The sequence below is a fragment of the Mustela lutreola genome, chromosome 4, assembly GCF_030435805.1.
Source record: "Mustela lutreola isolate mMusLut2 chromosome 4, mMusLut2.pri, whole genome shotgun sequence".
In the NCBI taxonomy this organism is placed as follows: domain Eukaryota; kingdom Metazoa; phylum Chordata; class Mammalia; order Carnivora; family Mustelidae; genus Mustela; species Mustela lutreola.
This window is the reverse complement of record NC_081293.1, coordinates 177,805,729-177,822,631: the sequence shown is the minus strand read 5'-3', so window position 1 is coordinate 177,822,631 and position 16,903 is coordinate 177,805,729. Positions and strand designations below refer to the sequence as shown.

The 16,903-nt window shown below is 37.1% G+C and overlaps 1 protein-coding gene across 4 annotated transcripts in view; it reads left to right on the top strand.

Moving 5' to 3' along the window:
* The window catches only part of GRM8 (glutamate metabotropic receptor 8), a 755,908-nt gene that overhangs the window by 466,116 nt on the left and 272,889 nt on the right, over window positions 1-16,903 (top strand). For all 4 annotated transcript variants that reach the window (XM_059171757.1, XM_059171760.1, XM_059171756.1 and 1 more), the window contains exon 7: window positions 9,809-10,009. In XM_059171757.1, the coding sequence (XP_059027740.1) occupies window positions 9,809-10,009 (201 nt within the window). The remainder of the gene's footprint in view (window positions 1-9,808; window positions 10,010-16,903) is intronic.

Genomic DNA, 16,903 nt, shown 5'->3' with positions numbered 1-16,903 from the left:
GTAGAACTTATCATAAAATTACAATAACTGTCCAACAGGTAGGAGACTAGTGGCCTAGAGCATAAACTCCAGGTGTATATCCAAGAACATACAGAGTTTGATGTGTGTTAAAAGTGACTTTATATAAATCAATGGGGACAAGAACATTCAAGAAATAGTGTGGAAGAACTGGCTCATAATTTGAAAAACAAGGTAAGATCTCTACCTTGCAATCAAATATTATTCTGAGTACTGGGAAACAGTTAAATGCAAAAACCTGAATCCACTGAATGAACTACAATGCAAGTATAAAAACTATGCTTTCCTACAATATAGGGAAATCCTCACTAGGTGAAGTGAATATAGCAGATTAAAAAAAATATATACAGTATCTTCTTAATTTAGGGGAAAATAGAGAAATCCTATAAGGCAATAGGTCAATATATAAATGGTTAATGTGATAGGCTAATAGATATTCTTTATTTTCTTCATTATACTTTTTTCTCACATTTCTACTAATACTGATTAGCTTTTGTGATTAGAAAAAAAATTAAAAAATATTTTTAAAGGCACATTTGAAGCCACATTATAAGGTCTGCAATAACTACTAACATATCTTGGGGCAGGAGATGCATGAGAAGTCCTATCTGCTAGAGGGAGTTTAGTGGGGGATATTGGATTCTTCTATGGAGTAGTTAAAGAGAAAAACTCTACTATTCACTATTGAACTCTGATGTACATGATCAAGATAATTATGTAAAGAAATGCAACTGTCTGAAATTAATCAAATGCCTTTTCTTTGTTTGGGGACTTAGGGATATATCTGTGAAATAATTTCCTCTTCTGAGCATCTTTTTTTTTAAACTGGTTGTTTTGCCTGAAGATACACTCTTAATCTTACTTGCCTCTTACCTTAGGTTTTTTAGTGTTTTAAAAACCCTAGGGCATTGCATGGAAAATTTAGCACCTGAAGGGGACACCTGGCACCTGCCTGAAGCACTTTCCATTTCCTGCCAGGCACACAAAGCAGAGAAGTCATTGTGGGCTGATGTAGCACTCTTCAGGGGTTGATTTACAAGTGTCTCCTGATGTGTCCTCAGGCAGCTAAGAGCCTTCAGTTCTTGGGACCACATTTAAATTACAGAAGAAATAGAGAGCAGGTGATTTTCAACAGAGGACCCTTATCTTCTCATTTTCTCTGCCCTTTGTAAATAGATAAGGCAGAGGCTCAAATTAGTTCATTAGTCCAATACATCTGTTTATTCAGGCCCTTGACAAAACCTAGTGCAGAATTGACAAAGCAGAACCTTAGGTGTGGAATTCTCTTTTGAGCTTGATGTTACTTTCTTAGAGAAATCTTACAGACATTTACGCTCTTACCTTCCAGAGCTAAAATACTCTATTGATTTTTATAAATATTAATTTATAAGTTTTATTGGCTTTGGCTTTTGCCACAAATATCTAATCATCTTGCTTATGAATTTCAGCCACATTATGCCAACTTGATCTCAGGTGCATTACTGAAATTCACAAGCAAGATGAGTTTTCTTTTTTTAATGATTTTATTTATTTTTGGACAGAGAGAGAATGATCACAAGTAGGCAGAGAGGCAGGCGGAGGTGGGGGGAGAAGCAGGCCCCCTGCTGAGCAGAGAACCCAACATGGGGCTCGATCCCAGGATCCTGAGATCATCACCTGAACTGAAGGCAGAGGCTTATCCCACTGGGCCACCCAGGTGCCCCAAGATGAGTGTTAATATGTCAGAAAAATGCTTACAATGTTACAGGAGTGTATTTCCCCTTTTTTGTATATTTTAATATGTGGTCATTTGTTAATATTTATTAGTATTTTTGTAAAAGTATGTTATTTTATTTTAAAGATTTTATTTATTTATTTGTGAGAGAGAGAGAGTGAGAGCGAGCACAGGCAGACAGAGTGGAAGGCAGAGTCAGAGGGAGAAGCAGGCTCCCTGCGGAGCAAGGAGCCTGATGTGGGACTCGATCCCAGGACGCTGGGATCATGACCTGAGCCGAAGGCAGCTGCCTAACCAACTGAGCCACCCAGGCGTCCCAATTTTATATTATTCTTTAGTTCCTGCTCACTGTTCTTTAAAGGTATACACACACACACACACACACACACACACACACACACACAATCTCTACCTACTACTTACCATATAAGACAAGTCAGTTGTGGGTCTAATGGCTAAAAGTTAGAGGAGTTCAGAGAAGTGGAAGGTAAGCCTGGTTTGGAAAAACAAACAAATACAATTTCACAGAGAAGGAGGCAGTGTGATAATTAATGGCCAAGGTTTTGAGTCAGACTTGACTACTATTTACTGCCATAACTATGTGATCTTGGGTAGTTTTTCAAATGTTGAGTCTTAGTTCCTTTATCTATTTAAAAAAGGGGGGAATAATAGTAATTTAGGAATAAAGAGATGCTTCTCATAAAGGGTCCTGCCCATCTTAATTATTTGTGTCCTTTTACTTCTCTGATCTTATTTTCCATAATTGATTCCTTTAACCATCAGATCATAATAAAAAGAGACATGAAACTTTTCTCCTTCAAAAGGTACTACATTCGAAGTAGTTAAAGTCTAAGAGTCATGAAAATGCAGTAACTCAGTTAACCAGACTAATAATACAGGAAGAAAAATCCAGGCTGGTATTTTTTGTTATTGTGGAATTTCCAGGTCTCGATGGTAGTCCAGTTACTGGTTATTCCAAACTACTTTGGAGAATTTTTAGAGGTATTTGTTCACTCCTACCCTTATACAATCTTCCAGCAATCTTAGCAAGTGTAAGGAGGAAACAGAATATGCCCTAGCATCTAGAACTTTAGAACTGTAGGGACCTTGACTGATCATGTTATTCAATTGTCTAATTTCTACTGAGAAGTAAACAAATCCTAGAAAGCTCATGACTTGACCAAGGACACAAAGTCATTTGGCCACTCTGTTAGAACTAGAATGCGAGTCTTCGACTTCTCTGGCCATTGGTCTTTTTTCTTTTTCTAACTTGTAAGATTTTATTTATTTATTAGAGAGAGAGAGCACAAGCAGGGGGAGAGGTGGAGGGAAGGGGAGAAGCAGACTCCCCACTGAGCAGGGAATGCAATGGAGGGCTTGATCCCAGGACCCTGAGATCTGGACCCGAGCCAAAGGCAGATGCTTAATCAACTGAGCCACCCAGGAGCCCCTCAAGCCATTGGTCTTACAACAGTACTACAAATGGTACTTCACTCCTAAGTAAAGCTTAAATTATTGCAATGCTGTAAATAAATGATCAGTGGTATTACTATTATGTGATTACTCTAAACATTTGGGCCTTTTGTTCTTCAAGCAATTCAACAAATTTATGTAAAATCTGCATACTTTGTTAGAGGATATATTAAATACTAGAGAATATTAAAAATCAGTTCTTTTAACTGAGGTCTTTCTTGATGCAGTTGGAGAGCCAGAGCCGTCAAAAACAAAACCTTCTTGTTAGCCTGATTTTCCAATTCTGTTAATGCTGTCAGGGTTCTGCTACCTTGCCTCAAAACACCTGAGTTGTTGATTGCCTTCAAACCTTACTCCCATATTTAATCAGGGCGCCAAATACTGTCAGTTTGACATCTGAAACATATTTTCCCTCATTCTTTTTTTCCTGCTTTTTCAACCTATATCTTCCCTGCCTCCCAGCTTGTATCTCTACCTTCAAACTACATTTGCTTCAATTTACTTTACCCATATTCCCAGAAATATTTTATTTTATTTTATTTATTTATTTTTTTAAGATTTTTATTTATTTGTCAGAGACGGAGAGAGAGTGAGCGAGGACAGGCAGACATAGAGGCAGACAGAGGCAGAGGGAGAAACAGGCTCCTGCCGAGCAAGGAGCCCGATGTGGGACTCGATCCCAGGACCCCAGGATCATGACCTGAGCCGAAGGCAGCTGCTTAACCAACTGAGCCACCCAGGCGTCCCCCCAGAAATATTTTAAATATTGGTCATGATTCTGTGTTTCCAACTGAACAATATTCAATATTCAACGTAGCATTTAAGATACTCTATAATCTGATCTGGGCTGCTATCTTAAAAAATTAAATATCAGTGCTCTCGCCTATCTTGATATGACATCTTACCTGAAGCTTGGAGGCTGAGCAGGAGGTATCCAGGAAGGCATGAAGAGTTACAGAGTGGATATCTGCGTGAAGCCCTATGGTGGAAGATCTCGGATTATATTCAAGGACCTACAAGCGGAGCAGCAAGAAGCGGGGTGGTGCCAGCAGATGAGGCTGGAGAGATGGGATAGCACATTGCGGAGGTCCCTGGGGGCAGCTGTCCCAGTCAAAAGCCCAGGAATGTGCCCAAGTCCACTTGCCTTGGGTTGTGTTAGTTGGGACCCCGATCTAGGTCTGCCCCACTGGCCCATACTCTTTCTCCTGTAGCCACTGCCTCCCTCAGTCAGTCTGTCTTTATGCCTTACCGTAGGGCCCTTGTTCTCCTCTCCCTAGAGTTTGCATGGGAGCTGCTCGCGCTTCATTGGCCTATCCCAGTGCTTAGGAGAAATTCTTGTATAATTGAATATGCTTCTGTTTCTTTCCCATCTTTCCTCTATTGTATCCTTGAAGCCAAATCAGTTTAAATTCAGTAGAAGGTGACTTAGGTTGGCTGAGTTGATAGCGATTCCTTTTGCGTGTGCAGTGTGATCCTTTCTGGTTCTCACGGATTGTTACTGGTGTGCGTGGTTCACTGATTTTAGTCATCCACTGTGCAGTTAGTGCGTACATGTAGGGCACTGGGAGAGCGGCTTGTAGGATATGACAGTCTTTTCTCTGGTGCATCGAGTAGTGAGATACAGAGTTGTTGTGGAATTCAGAATGACCCTTCATTCTGGTCCTATGTGCCTAAATGTGTCCCTAATAGGTCACGGATTCTCTTCTTTCCTCCTACCCTCCTCTCCACACAAACTGCAAGAAAACAGTGTAACCATTTAAAATAGTTGCTGCATTCTTAAGGGAGCAACTAAATAAATACTTTTTAACCTATAAATTTAGAATGTGGGATTTTTTTCTATAGCGTGCTAGGATTATAGTAAAAAAAATCAAACATATTGGATATGTGGTTTCTTGAGAATAAAACGACTGGTAGGACTTCCATCTCTTCCTCCTCCTTTTTCTCTGCTTCTTTTTCTTCTTCTTCTCTGAACTGATCAGTTTATTGGATCATCATTATATTAACATACTTTCAGGAAAAGGAAAATAACCTTGAATCTCAATCCATAAAACTAAACTACACCCTGAGAAATCAGAAATTCTTGGAAAGCAAAGCTCAACGACTATCTGTCAAAAAATTTAAAATTCATGTCAGGCATATCTTAGGAATTCGCACTGTAATGTGTATGGCACTCTGCAAACTTGAGCAGATTTGCCTTTTGAAAACCAAGAGGATACATCGTGATGCTTGAAAGACCTTAACCAAGGCACATGAGGTATTACTTGGACCAGTAAGAATTTATTCTGTTGTCCAGGAACATGAGATACAGTCAGAAGTTTTACATTTCACTAATGAAAATGTAAAATAATCTTGCTATAAAATTTATGAGGCTGACTTCAACTCCCCCCTGCAAACACTTGGCTATTTGCTGTTAATTTTAAGCTATACACTAAAGCACCTCACAACTTTACAGTCAGTGTTTTAAATGGATGGCTGACATATAGCCTTTGACAATATTTAGCCCTTTATAGCAATACATTAACACTAACTTTAGAAACTATAGCATAATGAAATTTTACAGCCAATTAAGTTGATGAGTCACTGTTAGCTTCTTAAATTCCTTTTTAGACGAATAAGACAAGCAACTACAGGAATTGAGGAGCAAACCCCTGCTCTTGTAAAATCTTAAGTGTCTTCATGAAGTTGAAATGTTAGGGAATAGAAAAATATGGTGTCTAAACAGCCTGGAAAGAAATAAAATGATTTCTTGTTAAACTTAGAAATGATAATAATGTTCAGTCTTTTAGTTTGTCACCGTGTGCTTCCATCACTTCATGGAAAGAGTCATAGTGTGTCCACTGACTTATGTGACAGTCATCATTAAGCAGCCTTCTGAATTTTTACTTAAAAAAGAGCGCAAAGTTGGATATATTTAATCTCTGCTCATACTACTAGGAGTTTACAACTAGTTAAGGAAATAAATAGTTTAACAAGTGCAAATTTAAATATGTCCCTTTAATGATAGGTATGGTATTTGAGAGTTAATTATAAATCTATTATGTATAAAGTTAAAATTGCTTTAGGAAAAATCAAAAAAGAATATGTCTACTAAGGGCACCTGGGTGGCTCAGTCAGTTACGCAACCAGGTCTTGATTTTCACTCAGATCATAATCTCAGGGTTATGAGATCAAGCCGTACCTTGAGCGCATCCTTTGCACAGAGTCTGCTTGAGATTTTCTCTCTCCCTCTCCCTTTGCCCCACCCTCTCAAATAAATAAATAAATCTTAAAAAAAAATAAAAGAATGTCTATTCAATTAGGACATCTCCATTAAAATTTATCAGGAAAGTATTGTGTATAATTTATCCCAATTATTGAATATTGAGAAATATCTTTATAGATGGAGTGAGGTTGCATTGGATAAACTGTAGCATTAAAATAAAATCACATTTTTATTTTAATCATATTAAAAACATTTTAGGATAGAGTAAATTTAAAAATATAAAATATTCACACATATCTAGCTCTTACCTATATTCCATGGACTGAAAAATTTCCAAATTTCTTTATGTTCTTGTGGTTATTATTTTCTTTGTACTTGGGCTTGGGCATTTTCTGCCATTTCTGTGCCTGTTGTTCATACTCCACCCAGTGGCAATGGAGAAAAAGAAATTCTCTCTTTAAAAAGAGGGGTGCCTGGATGGCTCAGTCTGTTAAGTAACTAACTCTTGTTTTCAGCTCAGGTCATGATTTCAGGGCTGTGAAATTAAGCCCTGCTTCAGGCTCCGCACTCAGTGAGGAATCTGAGATTTTCTCTCTCCTTATGCCCCTCCCCCTTCTCTCTCTTAAACAAATAAATAAATCTTTTAAAAATTGTGCATCCTCTTGATTATTAGAGAAGACCCACACATGCACACAAATAAAGTACACAAGAGAAGCAAAGTCAGAAAAACAAGTGATAATGTTTACAGAAGTTGTGTGTGTGTGTGTGTGTGTGTGTGTGTGTGTAGCCTAGGGATTTACAGAGCAGCAGCAATACAAACAGCAAATTTGGAATGTAGTGTTACAGATAATGTTTGTGTCCCTGTCATAGATTTGAAATGTGTTAAAACTCTACCCCCTGATATGAAGGTATGAGGATGTGGGGCCTTTGGGAGGTAATTAGGTTAGATGAAGTTTTGAAGCTAGAGCGCTATCCCTCATGAATGGGATTAGTGTCCTTAAAAAAAGTCACCCGAAGTCTGCTCTCTTCCATGTAATGATATAATAAGAAAACAGCTGCCTGCAACCCAGAAGATATCTTTCACCAGGACCCAACCATGCTGTTACCCTTAGTCTGGACTTGTAGCCTCAAGAGCAATGAGAAGCAAATTCTGTTGTTTACAAGCCAGCCAGTCTTTGGTATTTTGTTATAGCAGCTCAGACTAAGACAGTGAGGTATCTGTGTTTGGAAATTACAGATTTGTCATGTTCCCAAATTGGGAGATGCTGATTCAGTAAATCTGGGGTGGCCCTCAGGAGTCTGGACTTAAGAAGATAATCAGGAATGGAACAACTGCTCGAGGATTTATAGGATTCATTTCCAGTTATCAAATTTAGTGATACAAAATGAATGAAACTGGGAATCTTCTTATGGACCTACGGGCCTACCCTCAAAGTAGTTATTTCAGTCTTGTATCAAGTTTACTTGTCATTTGCCTCTTATTTTCTTAAGCAACCATGCTGGTTGGCTCAGGACTATCTGGGTTTTGGTCCTGTATTCTGAGAAATCCCTCGATCCTGGACTAGCCAGAGTGGTTGGTCACCGGATAAGATCTTTAAAGAAACAACTCATCTTTTTGGTTGCTGTGACCATTCTTCAATATTTGTTTATGAATTGTCTACTTTGTGGTGAAAACTATGGGGGAGAAGTTTTTTGGCAGAAGCTGAAAGGGCTGTTTTCACAAGGTCACTTGATGACATTCTGGACATAGCAAAGCCATTCTAAGACCCCAAGGAGACAAAGTGCCAATGGAGATAGGGAGAAGACAGCGCTCCTGGATCTGCATGGATGTTAGCTTAGATCACACAGCTAATGCAATTGAAGGGATCGGTATGTCTTTTGTCATCTTGAAGGTGCTCTTTGTAAGAACAGATCTCCCTTCTCTGCTCTCACACCTGAAAGACCTTCAATTCCAACTGAGGTTTTAGGGAAATGATGTAATTCTCTATAATAATAGCCTGGTTTTAGCACTATTGAGTTTGACATGGAAGCAGACTATGCAGGAATATGATAGGCAATTGGAAAGGTGGGCTGGCAGTTAGGTGACAGGAAAGTCCTAGAAAACTAACTTATCAGACTACTGGATTTAATAAATTAAATTGATTAATACAGAAATAGAAAATTGTTGGGTTTCTAAGCACAACATGGTGATTATGGTTAATAATACTGTATCGTATACTTGAAAGTTGCTAAGGGTAAATCTTAAATGTTACCACCACAAGGAAAATTTAAAAAAACTTACTATGGAAGGTAATGAATGTGTTAACTAACCTTTATTATGGAAATCATTTCATAATCTATACATATATAAAATCATCATGTAGTATACCTTAAACTTAAAGCATGTTATATGCCAATTTTATCTCCATAGAAAGATTTAAAAATAAAATAAAACAGAAAATTGAGTTCAAGGGGCATCTGGGTGGTTCAGTTGGTTGAGCGTCCAGCTCTTGATTTCGGCTCAGGTCATGATTTCAGGGTCCTGAGATAGAGCCTCACCTCAGTCTCTGAGCTCAATGCAGAGTCGACTTGTTTCCCTCTGTTCCTCCTCCTGCTCTCTCTCTCTCAAATAAATCAATAAATAAAATCATTAAAAAAAAAAAGAAAAAGAAAATTGAGTTCAAGAAAAAAATAAGTTGAATGATTCTTCTGAAGATAGCTGGTTTGCTTAAGGAAAAACTGTCTTTTAATATTTACAAAAAGGGCTCCCAAGTAAAATACGTTCAAAATGACCATAGATATGATGGGGCAGGGGGAGGGAAGACCTTACTTTGAGACACGAATTAAATGATACTCCCGGAACTGAAGTAGATGTAAAGAAGAAAGATCAAGTCACTACCAAAATGTTATGTAATTACTACAATGTAAAACGTAATCGGACTCAGTAAGGTGGAAATAAAGATAATGAAATTCTATGTTTTTGTTTAGTTTATATCTTTTTGTTGCTAATAGAATAGTTTCTGTTCTTTCCAAATAAAAAATGCAATACCCAGTTTAAAAGCCTGACTCAGTATGTATAGGAATAAAATAATTGGGAGTTAAAGTAAATAGTTTTGTCTCATTAAGTGTGCCTCAGAGGGCACCTGGGTGGCTCAGTCACTAAGCCTCTGCCTTCAGCTCAGGTCATGATCCCAGAATTCTGGGATGGAGTCCCACATCAGGCTCCCTGCATCGTGGGAAACCCTCCTCCCCCCCCCCCCCCCCGCTTGTGTTCCCTCTCTCGCTGTGTCTCTCTCTGTCAAATAAATAAATAAAATCTTTAAAAAAATCAAAAGTGTACCCCAAATGTGGAAATCTTAGCCCTAATGCCATCTTTGAGTAAAATCTAACACCAGTTGATGGTTTACTTTTTTATTTTACAGGGCTGGAGAGAATTGCCAGGGATTCGTCTTATGAACAGGAAGGAAAGGTCCAATTTGTAATTGATGCCGTGTATTCCATGGCTTATGCCCTGCACAATATGCACAAAGATCTGTGCCCTGGATACATCGGCCTCTGCCCACGAATGAGTGCTGTTGATGGGAAAGAGCTACTTGGTTATATTCGGGCTGTAAATTTTAATGGTAAGTCACAAGGTTTGTTTTTTTTTTTTTGGTCATTAACTACTTTAGAAGTGACAGTGTTTGTTCTTCCCCACCCCATACATAGAATACATTCAAACAGAGTGGAAAGCCCAGGATTAGAAGCAGTCCCCCCCTTTTAATCAGAAGTGTGAGTTTTTCCACCTGCTTTTAAATCTCAAACATATTTTTTTTGGTGCTCCTGAAAGAAGCGGAAGTTAAAAATAAACCTCAATCAATCAAAATATTCTACTTAAATATCACTATTTCAGAAATAACTTAGGAGGCTCATTTGGAACCGCTCACAACAGATTAGATTTCTTTGAAAATGTTTTGTTTTCGTGCCATTGTTAGAGAAGGACGTGTAGAGATTTTGTTTTAAAACTGATCTTAAGCTTCTTGAACAGTAAGTTCAACTAGAGGAAGGTAGATGATCTGGATTTGCTACATATTTACCTTCTGAGCGCTGGTTTAAGTTTCTGTATCTTCTCTTTCCTTGTATCACTTTCAATGATCTGGTTGCTGTAAAGCAATGGGCTGCGTCCTATAAGCTAGAACTGCACGGGATGCCTTGGAGATGGGATTTACTTCCTGCAGAAGCAGAACTTCTGCTCTCTGTGAGTGTCACAGAAACTGATACAAAATAAGATGGACCCACGGCATTCCGCTGAGAATAGCCAACTGCCTGTCTGAAGTGAAGGAATTATTGAATGCTGCTGCTCTTTCATGAAAGCTGTAATGGTTGCGGCTCATGATTTTGACCATTATTTTCAAATGAAATGATAGAATGCTCTGAGCTGTCTAATTCTTTCTGTTTGGCTGTAATCCACACAATGGACATGCCTCCGAGTCACGCACAGCACTGCACTGTCCATCATAATACACTCCAGTGACCTCAGCTGCCAGCCTTTCTCAAAAAAGCACAAGGTCATCTTCAATTTAGAATTCAAGTGGAAACTTCTTGTGCTTTGTGCAGGCAACACGAGGCAAGATTTGGTTTACATTCAACACAGAGTATCCTTATTTTCAGCAGAATTTTTTGTGAGACATTATGTAACAATCCTTTTGTTATGAATATAAATATTAAGGGGAATTTAAAAATAATTTTCTTGCAATTATAAAAATTGAGCAAAAGAAGAGTATTACAATGCAAGGTTATTTATCCTAACATGAGGTTGGGGAACACTCCATTTATCGAAGTAGTTAGGAGCTGTGAAGAGGAATGCAAATGATTATATTTTCTCAATAACTGAAGCTCATCTCCAGAAGATGGGAAAATCTTTAAAGAAACACGAGATTAAAGTATTTTAAAGGTGAATTACCAATTTCTCCCTTATCTTAATCATAGATAAAAGCCAACCCCTTCCTTGATGACTTCCATTATTATACCATACTGTAATATAATGATGCTATTAAGGACTATTAAAAACATCTTAATGCCTAATGATTATTAAGACAATTTGCCTCTAGACTCCAATGATTCCTGAGTTCTTTTGTCTACTTTTTATAGTCTTTTTTCCCCTACCACCTTATCAGGCTGCTGTTTTTGTGCCTTGTTTTTTTTTTGTTTGTTTGTTTGTTTTTTTAAGGACTGATCTCTTCCATAATTTGCTTCTTTCAACCCACTATGGACAGAGAAGCACATATAACATTTCATTCATTTAGTCAAGATATATTTATTGAGCATATAGAACATGTTAAACATTGTGATAGGTGCTGGAGATACACTACTGATAAAAACAGTCAAAACAGATAGGAGATTTAGATTTTATTGGGGAATTAAATATTAACCAAAAAAGCACACAAAGGTGTAATAATATAGGCTGTAATGAGCGCTGAGCGTAGAAGTGTGCCAGACTGAGAGTTTGTAAGAGGGAAACATCCCTACTCTAGGGAGTTAGTGACAGGTGAATCTGAAGGAAATGGGTGTCAGAGATAAGGATAAGATAGAATACAAAGAGGGCTTACAGGCCATTCTTAAGATTTGTTTACCTTAAAAGCAACAGGAACCCATTAAAGCATAATAAAACTGTGTCTGGTATGAGTAAGTGTAGTCTTGGTATGAGGGTCATATAAAATACATGAATTTTAGTATATACACTTAAAAAAGAATCTCTTTGAGCTCCCTGGAGAGCTGTTTTGCTAATGGCTTGAGACTTGTCTGTATTCCAATAGCTGATGCTCCAAGGTAAGAGACCTATGCATAAGCCGATTGTCATGGATTATATACTCCTCCTGATTTTTAGTAATTTTCAGGGAGTTCATAAATTTTTAAATTTCACTGTTAGCTTATTTGTTAGTGTTCATTAATTATTAGTGCCTTGCCTATGATATATGCCTATGATAAAAAGATATATAGGGCAGTTCAAATAGAAGTAGATTATCAAAATCATTTAAAGAGGAAGAAACAATATGGTAAGTAGGATATGGGACTACATCAAGTTCTGACCTTCCAGAGCAGCCATGATGTAAAGGGACATCCAGTGGGATATATAACTTTCATTGTGATGGAAGCAAGCCTACCTATTTTTTAAGAGAGGACTAATTTTCTGGGAAACTCTGTCTACAAGAACTGTATCATATGGGACTTTGACAACCTAATAATATGAGCAAAGTTATTTAACAAAATTTTATATAAAAGAAGCAGCTTTCTCTTTGGCTGTTCTGCACCTGTACCCACAGTCAAAGCCAAGAATGTAATGCTTGTAACACTGAAGGGTATTTTATTAAAAGAGTTTTCAGGAGGGAGATAATCTTCTTTATCTTGGTTTACGACTTTCTCAAACTCTGATGATATGGGGATTGCCATATCCTGTTAAGAATAAATGAAGAGCATTTCCCTTATACTCTGCTTTTCAGACTTGATCTTCAAAAGAATGCTACTCAGAAATTTAACGTTTCAGTCAGTTACTGGGTTGAAGGGGTGGCCATACTCTTGGACACTCCACTTCTCCTAGTGCTACTTGCTGGTCCTAGAAGAATCTTGAAATGTCCTAATAGCTACATGGAGCACACATCAAATCTCCCAACTTAAATATCCTTGCCTTTCACAGGGCTTTCATAGGAACTGGAGGTAGACACCTAGAATATGTGCTAGGAACCTAGCTAACAGCGATTACATGTTGTTAATTTCGTGTCAATTGAGTGGGTTGTGTTGGTGATGGTCCGTGTTCTCACCTAGTGAGATGGCTACCTCACTTCCCAAGGCCTGGAAGTGTGAGGGAACCATTGACCAAACCCCAGTTTCCTTGAGATCATTTTGTTATATCTGAAGTGCTGAGAATGTACTTGACTAGACCCAGAGCTGCTTACTTACGTGACAACAAAAAATTATTGTGCACTTAGTGTTCTTAGCATAGCTATTACCAGCTGTTGAAGAATGAGCTTTGGAAGGCAACTGTCCATTTTGTATAGTATAGCCTTCCATATTTTCTGTCAGGATCACTGAGCTACAAAAGGTAATCTTAAGTAATTAAAAAAAATTGACCAATTGGATGGAATTACCTAGTAATGTCCATTTAAATATTGGACAATGTCTGCTCTAAAGTGTAATTTGGATGTCAAAAAAAAACTGTTTAACTGGTTCTTTCTGACATTAATGAGATATCAAGGCAAATTGCTTTTCATGATCCCTTTTAATTTGAGGTGGTAAATAAAACCTTGTCATTGGTAAGAAGGGAGACTCTTCCAGTTTGTAACAGCAGGAAGTGAAGGGGCCCTGACAGCTGGGTGCTGCACAGACCATTGGTATAGAATTAAAGTAACTGTTTAAAACTTGGTCTTGCTGAGATTGTAACCCTTTGTACAGTGTGCCTAATTAGATAATGGTTTAAAGATACTTGGTTTAAAAGGTCATGCTTCTTCCAGTCTCTTGTTTAACGGAGAACATAACAATCATCTTAGAATTTCAAATGATAAATGATTAGTATTTCAGGCCAGGATTATTCCATAACACAACAACTAGTTAAAGGTGAAACCCTTAGTCAAACTACTAAACTACAAAGCGGTATTTCTGTCAAAGACTTAAGCAACAATGGTGGTTTGATTGCATTTAATCATTCAAGCTGATATTTTCTCATCAACGGAAGAATTTACCTGAGCCATATTCTACGTGTGTATTTTAAGCACTCTTTGATTTATAGCATATGTGGAATTACTCATGTGTTCCTTACAACTTTTCTTAACATTTTCTCTGTACTTGGGGAGTCAGAGGGAAACAAAGGCCTGACTTTTGGATTACTTTCATTGCTACCATTTGAACAAAACACTGTTTCTATAAATTTTTTAAATCTAAAGATTTATCAAAAGAAAAGAATAAAATAAAGCAGAGGAGTTCAGATTTTTCAGGAACTTAAGCAACAATGTCAATCCCTTCGTTCTGGTCTAGAGGCAATAAAATATTAATACATCTTGTATAGAATCAGAGATATTTTGGTTGCCATGAGAACCTTATTATCATAAAGAGAAAGTGTTGGATAGAATTCCAATGCCGTCTCCTCACTCCTTTTCTTAGTACTTGAGCTCACATCAGGATCAGGGCAAACATAGTGGCTTACTAATCAGGAGTGTTTGATTGTAGGTAACAGAAACCACCTTCAGCTTGCTTAAGCTAAAAGGAAGAATTTATGAGGGTATGTCAAGAAACCCCATGGCAGAATACAACAGGGTCTAAGAAAAGGACCAGTCATAAGAACAAAAACTGTTCAGAAATCCCAACATCTCTCTGTCTGCTCTGTTCGGTTCTGTTCATATTGGTTTTCCCTAATTCTAGGTCCATAGGGTAGATAGCAGAAGGCCATCTACATTTCTAGAAATTAGCTATTTCTTCAGGATACCTACTAAAATTAACATGTATGTATTTCTAAGTCTCAGTTCTAACATTTTGGAAACTTGAATCTCATTAGCCAAAATTCAGTTGAATGTCAGATCTGTTCCAAATTATCAGTGGCAAAGGGCAAGTAGTACCAACTTGGCTGTCCTGGGGGGCACTTGCTGTGGTTGAAAGGGACATTTGGGAAGTTTCTCTAAGTGGCTTATGGGGAAAATTTGAGCAAAGTGAGCAGAGAGATGAAAACCTGAGAGGGTGTGATGCCCCTGTGAAGTCAGAATTTCACTGCTTCCTTAAATGGGTGAGTTTTCATTAGGCCAGAGGGGACACAGTTAAAAATCACATAGAATCTGTGAGAACCTGAGAGAGGAATCAACTTTTGGAGTTTTTTAATGATAGTCTTCATTTTGTGGTTGAATTTCCTGACATGAAGAGGAATGAGCAGCTTCCCTGGACTCCCCAGTGAGACGGTGTCTAACCATTTCAGTGCTCAATATTCTGAGGAAACTATGGGAACACTTGTCTAATCACAGAGGCTGTTATAGAGAGAGAATTTATGAGCACCTTATTTTCTTTAGAAACCTTATTGATTGGGGTGCTTGGGTGGCTCGGTGGGTTAAAGCCTCTGCCTTAGGCAGAGGTCGTGATCTCAGCAACCTGGGATCGAGCCCCGGATCAGGCTGTCTCCTCAGCAGGGAACCTGTTTCCCCCTCTCTCTCTGCCTACCTCTCTGCCTACTTGTGATCTTTCTCTGTCAAATAAATAAATAAAATCTTAAAAAAAAAAAGAAACCTTATTGATTTCATGTACTTAATGCTATTTCCAAATATATAATTTTGAGTGTCTCTGAACACTATAGTCTGATTTTAAAGCAAATTTATTTGAATGAAATAACTTTAAGCTAGCTAAAAGAAATAGGTATGGCTTAATATTAGGAAATGTACTATAAACATATTAATAGGTCAAATAAGACAGTGATAAATATAAGATTCTGTAAAGCCATTTGATTAAAATTTATCCCTCATTTCTGTTATAAGTACAAAAGCATAAACTAGAAATGGAATAGATGTTTAACATGATAAAATACATCTCTCTCAGCCTATAACCAATTATATATTTATAGCTGTTGTTCCTATTAAAGAGATGGATTAGTCCTATTAGCACTATTATTAATATTCTATAAATTTTAACCAATGTGGTGAAACATGAAACAAAAATAACAGAGATTACTACTAAAAATGAAAAAGTAGTAGTATGAGTATTTTCAAATTATTTCATCTGAAGGCAATAAGTTGAAAAATATGTTAGAAGGACTTACTTTAGGAAGATGATCAAATATAAAATTAATATTAAAACACGAAGAACATAAACCGATTAATATGTTGGAAATTAAACTCTATGTTTTTTGCAAAAAATATTTAAAATATCTTGGAATAAATTAAACCAGGAAATATGAAAGGCCTCTATGAAGACAACTTTATTGAGAGACATAACTTGTTTGTAAACAGAAAAACTAATTACAAGAAAAAATGTTAATCTCTTCTGAGTAAATCTGTAGTCAGGCTTAGTAGAATTCCAGCCAAATTGACAAAGGAGTATTTTCTGGAATTTGAAATAATATTTAAATTTTATTTGTGAGAATAAATGAATAAAAACTGAATGATTTTGAGGAAAAATTAATCTTTACCAAACATTTAATATTCAAACCTAATGATAAGCTATAATAATCAATCCAATATGGAACTAGTACTGAATAGGTAGATGGAGCCAGATAGAAATATATAATGATAATAAATAGATATAATGATAATAAACAAATCGGTTTGTACATGTACATACTGCCATATGAATTTATGATGTGATAATGGTGGACTTCGAACTTGGTAGGAAAGGACACTCTATTAATTGATTATCAGTTTACAGTAACATCTGTAATGAGATGATTCCTCCATATGAAAGTCTTATCCACTTGAAATTTATTTTAGAGTTAAGTGAAAAAGAAGCAAGAGAAAAAAATTCAATTCATTAGAATTTGAATGGGGAAGTTTTTGAATAAGATAATGAGGGAA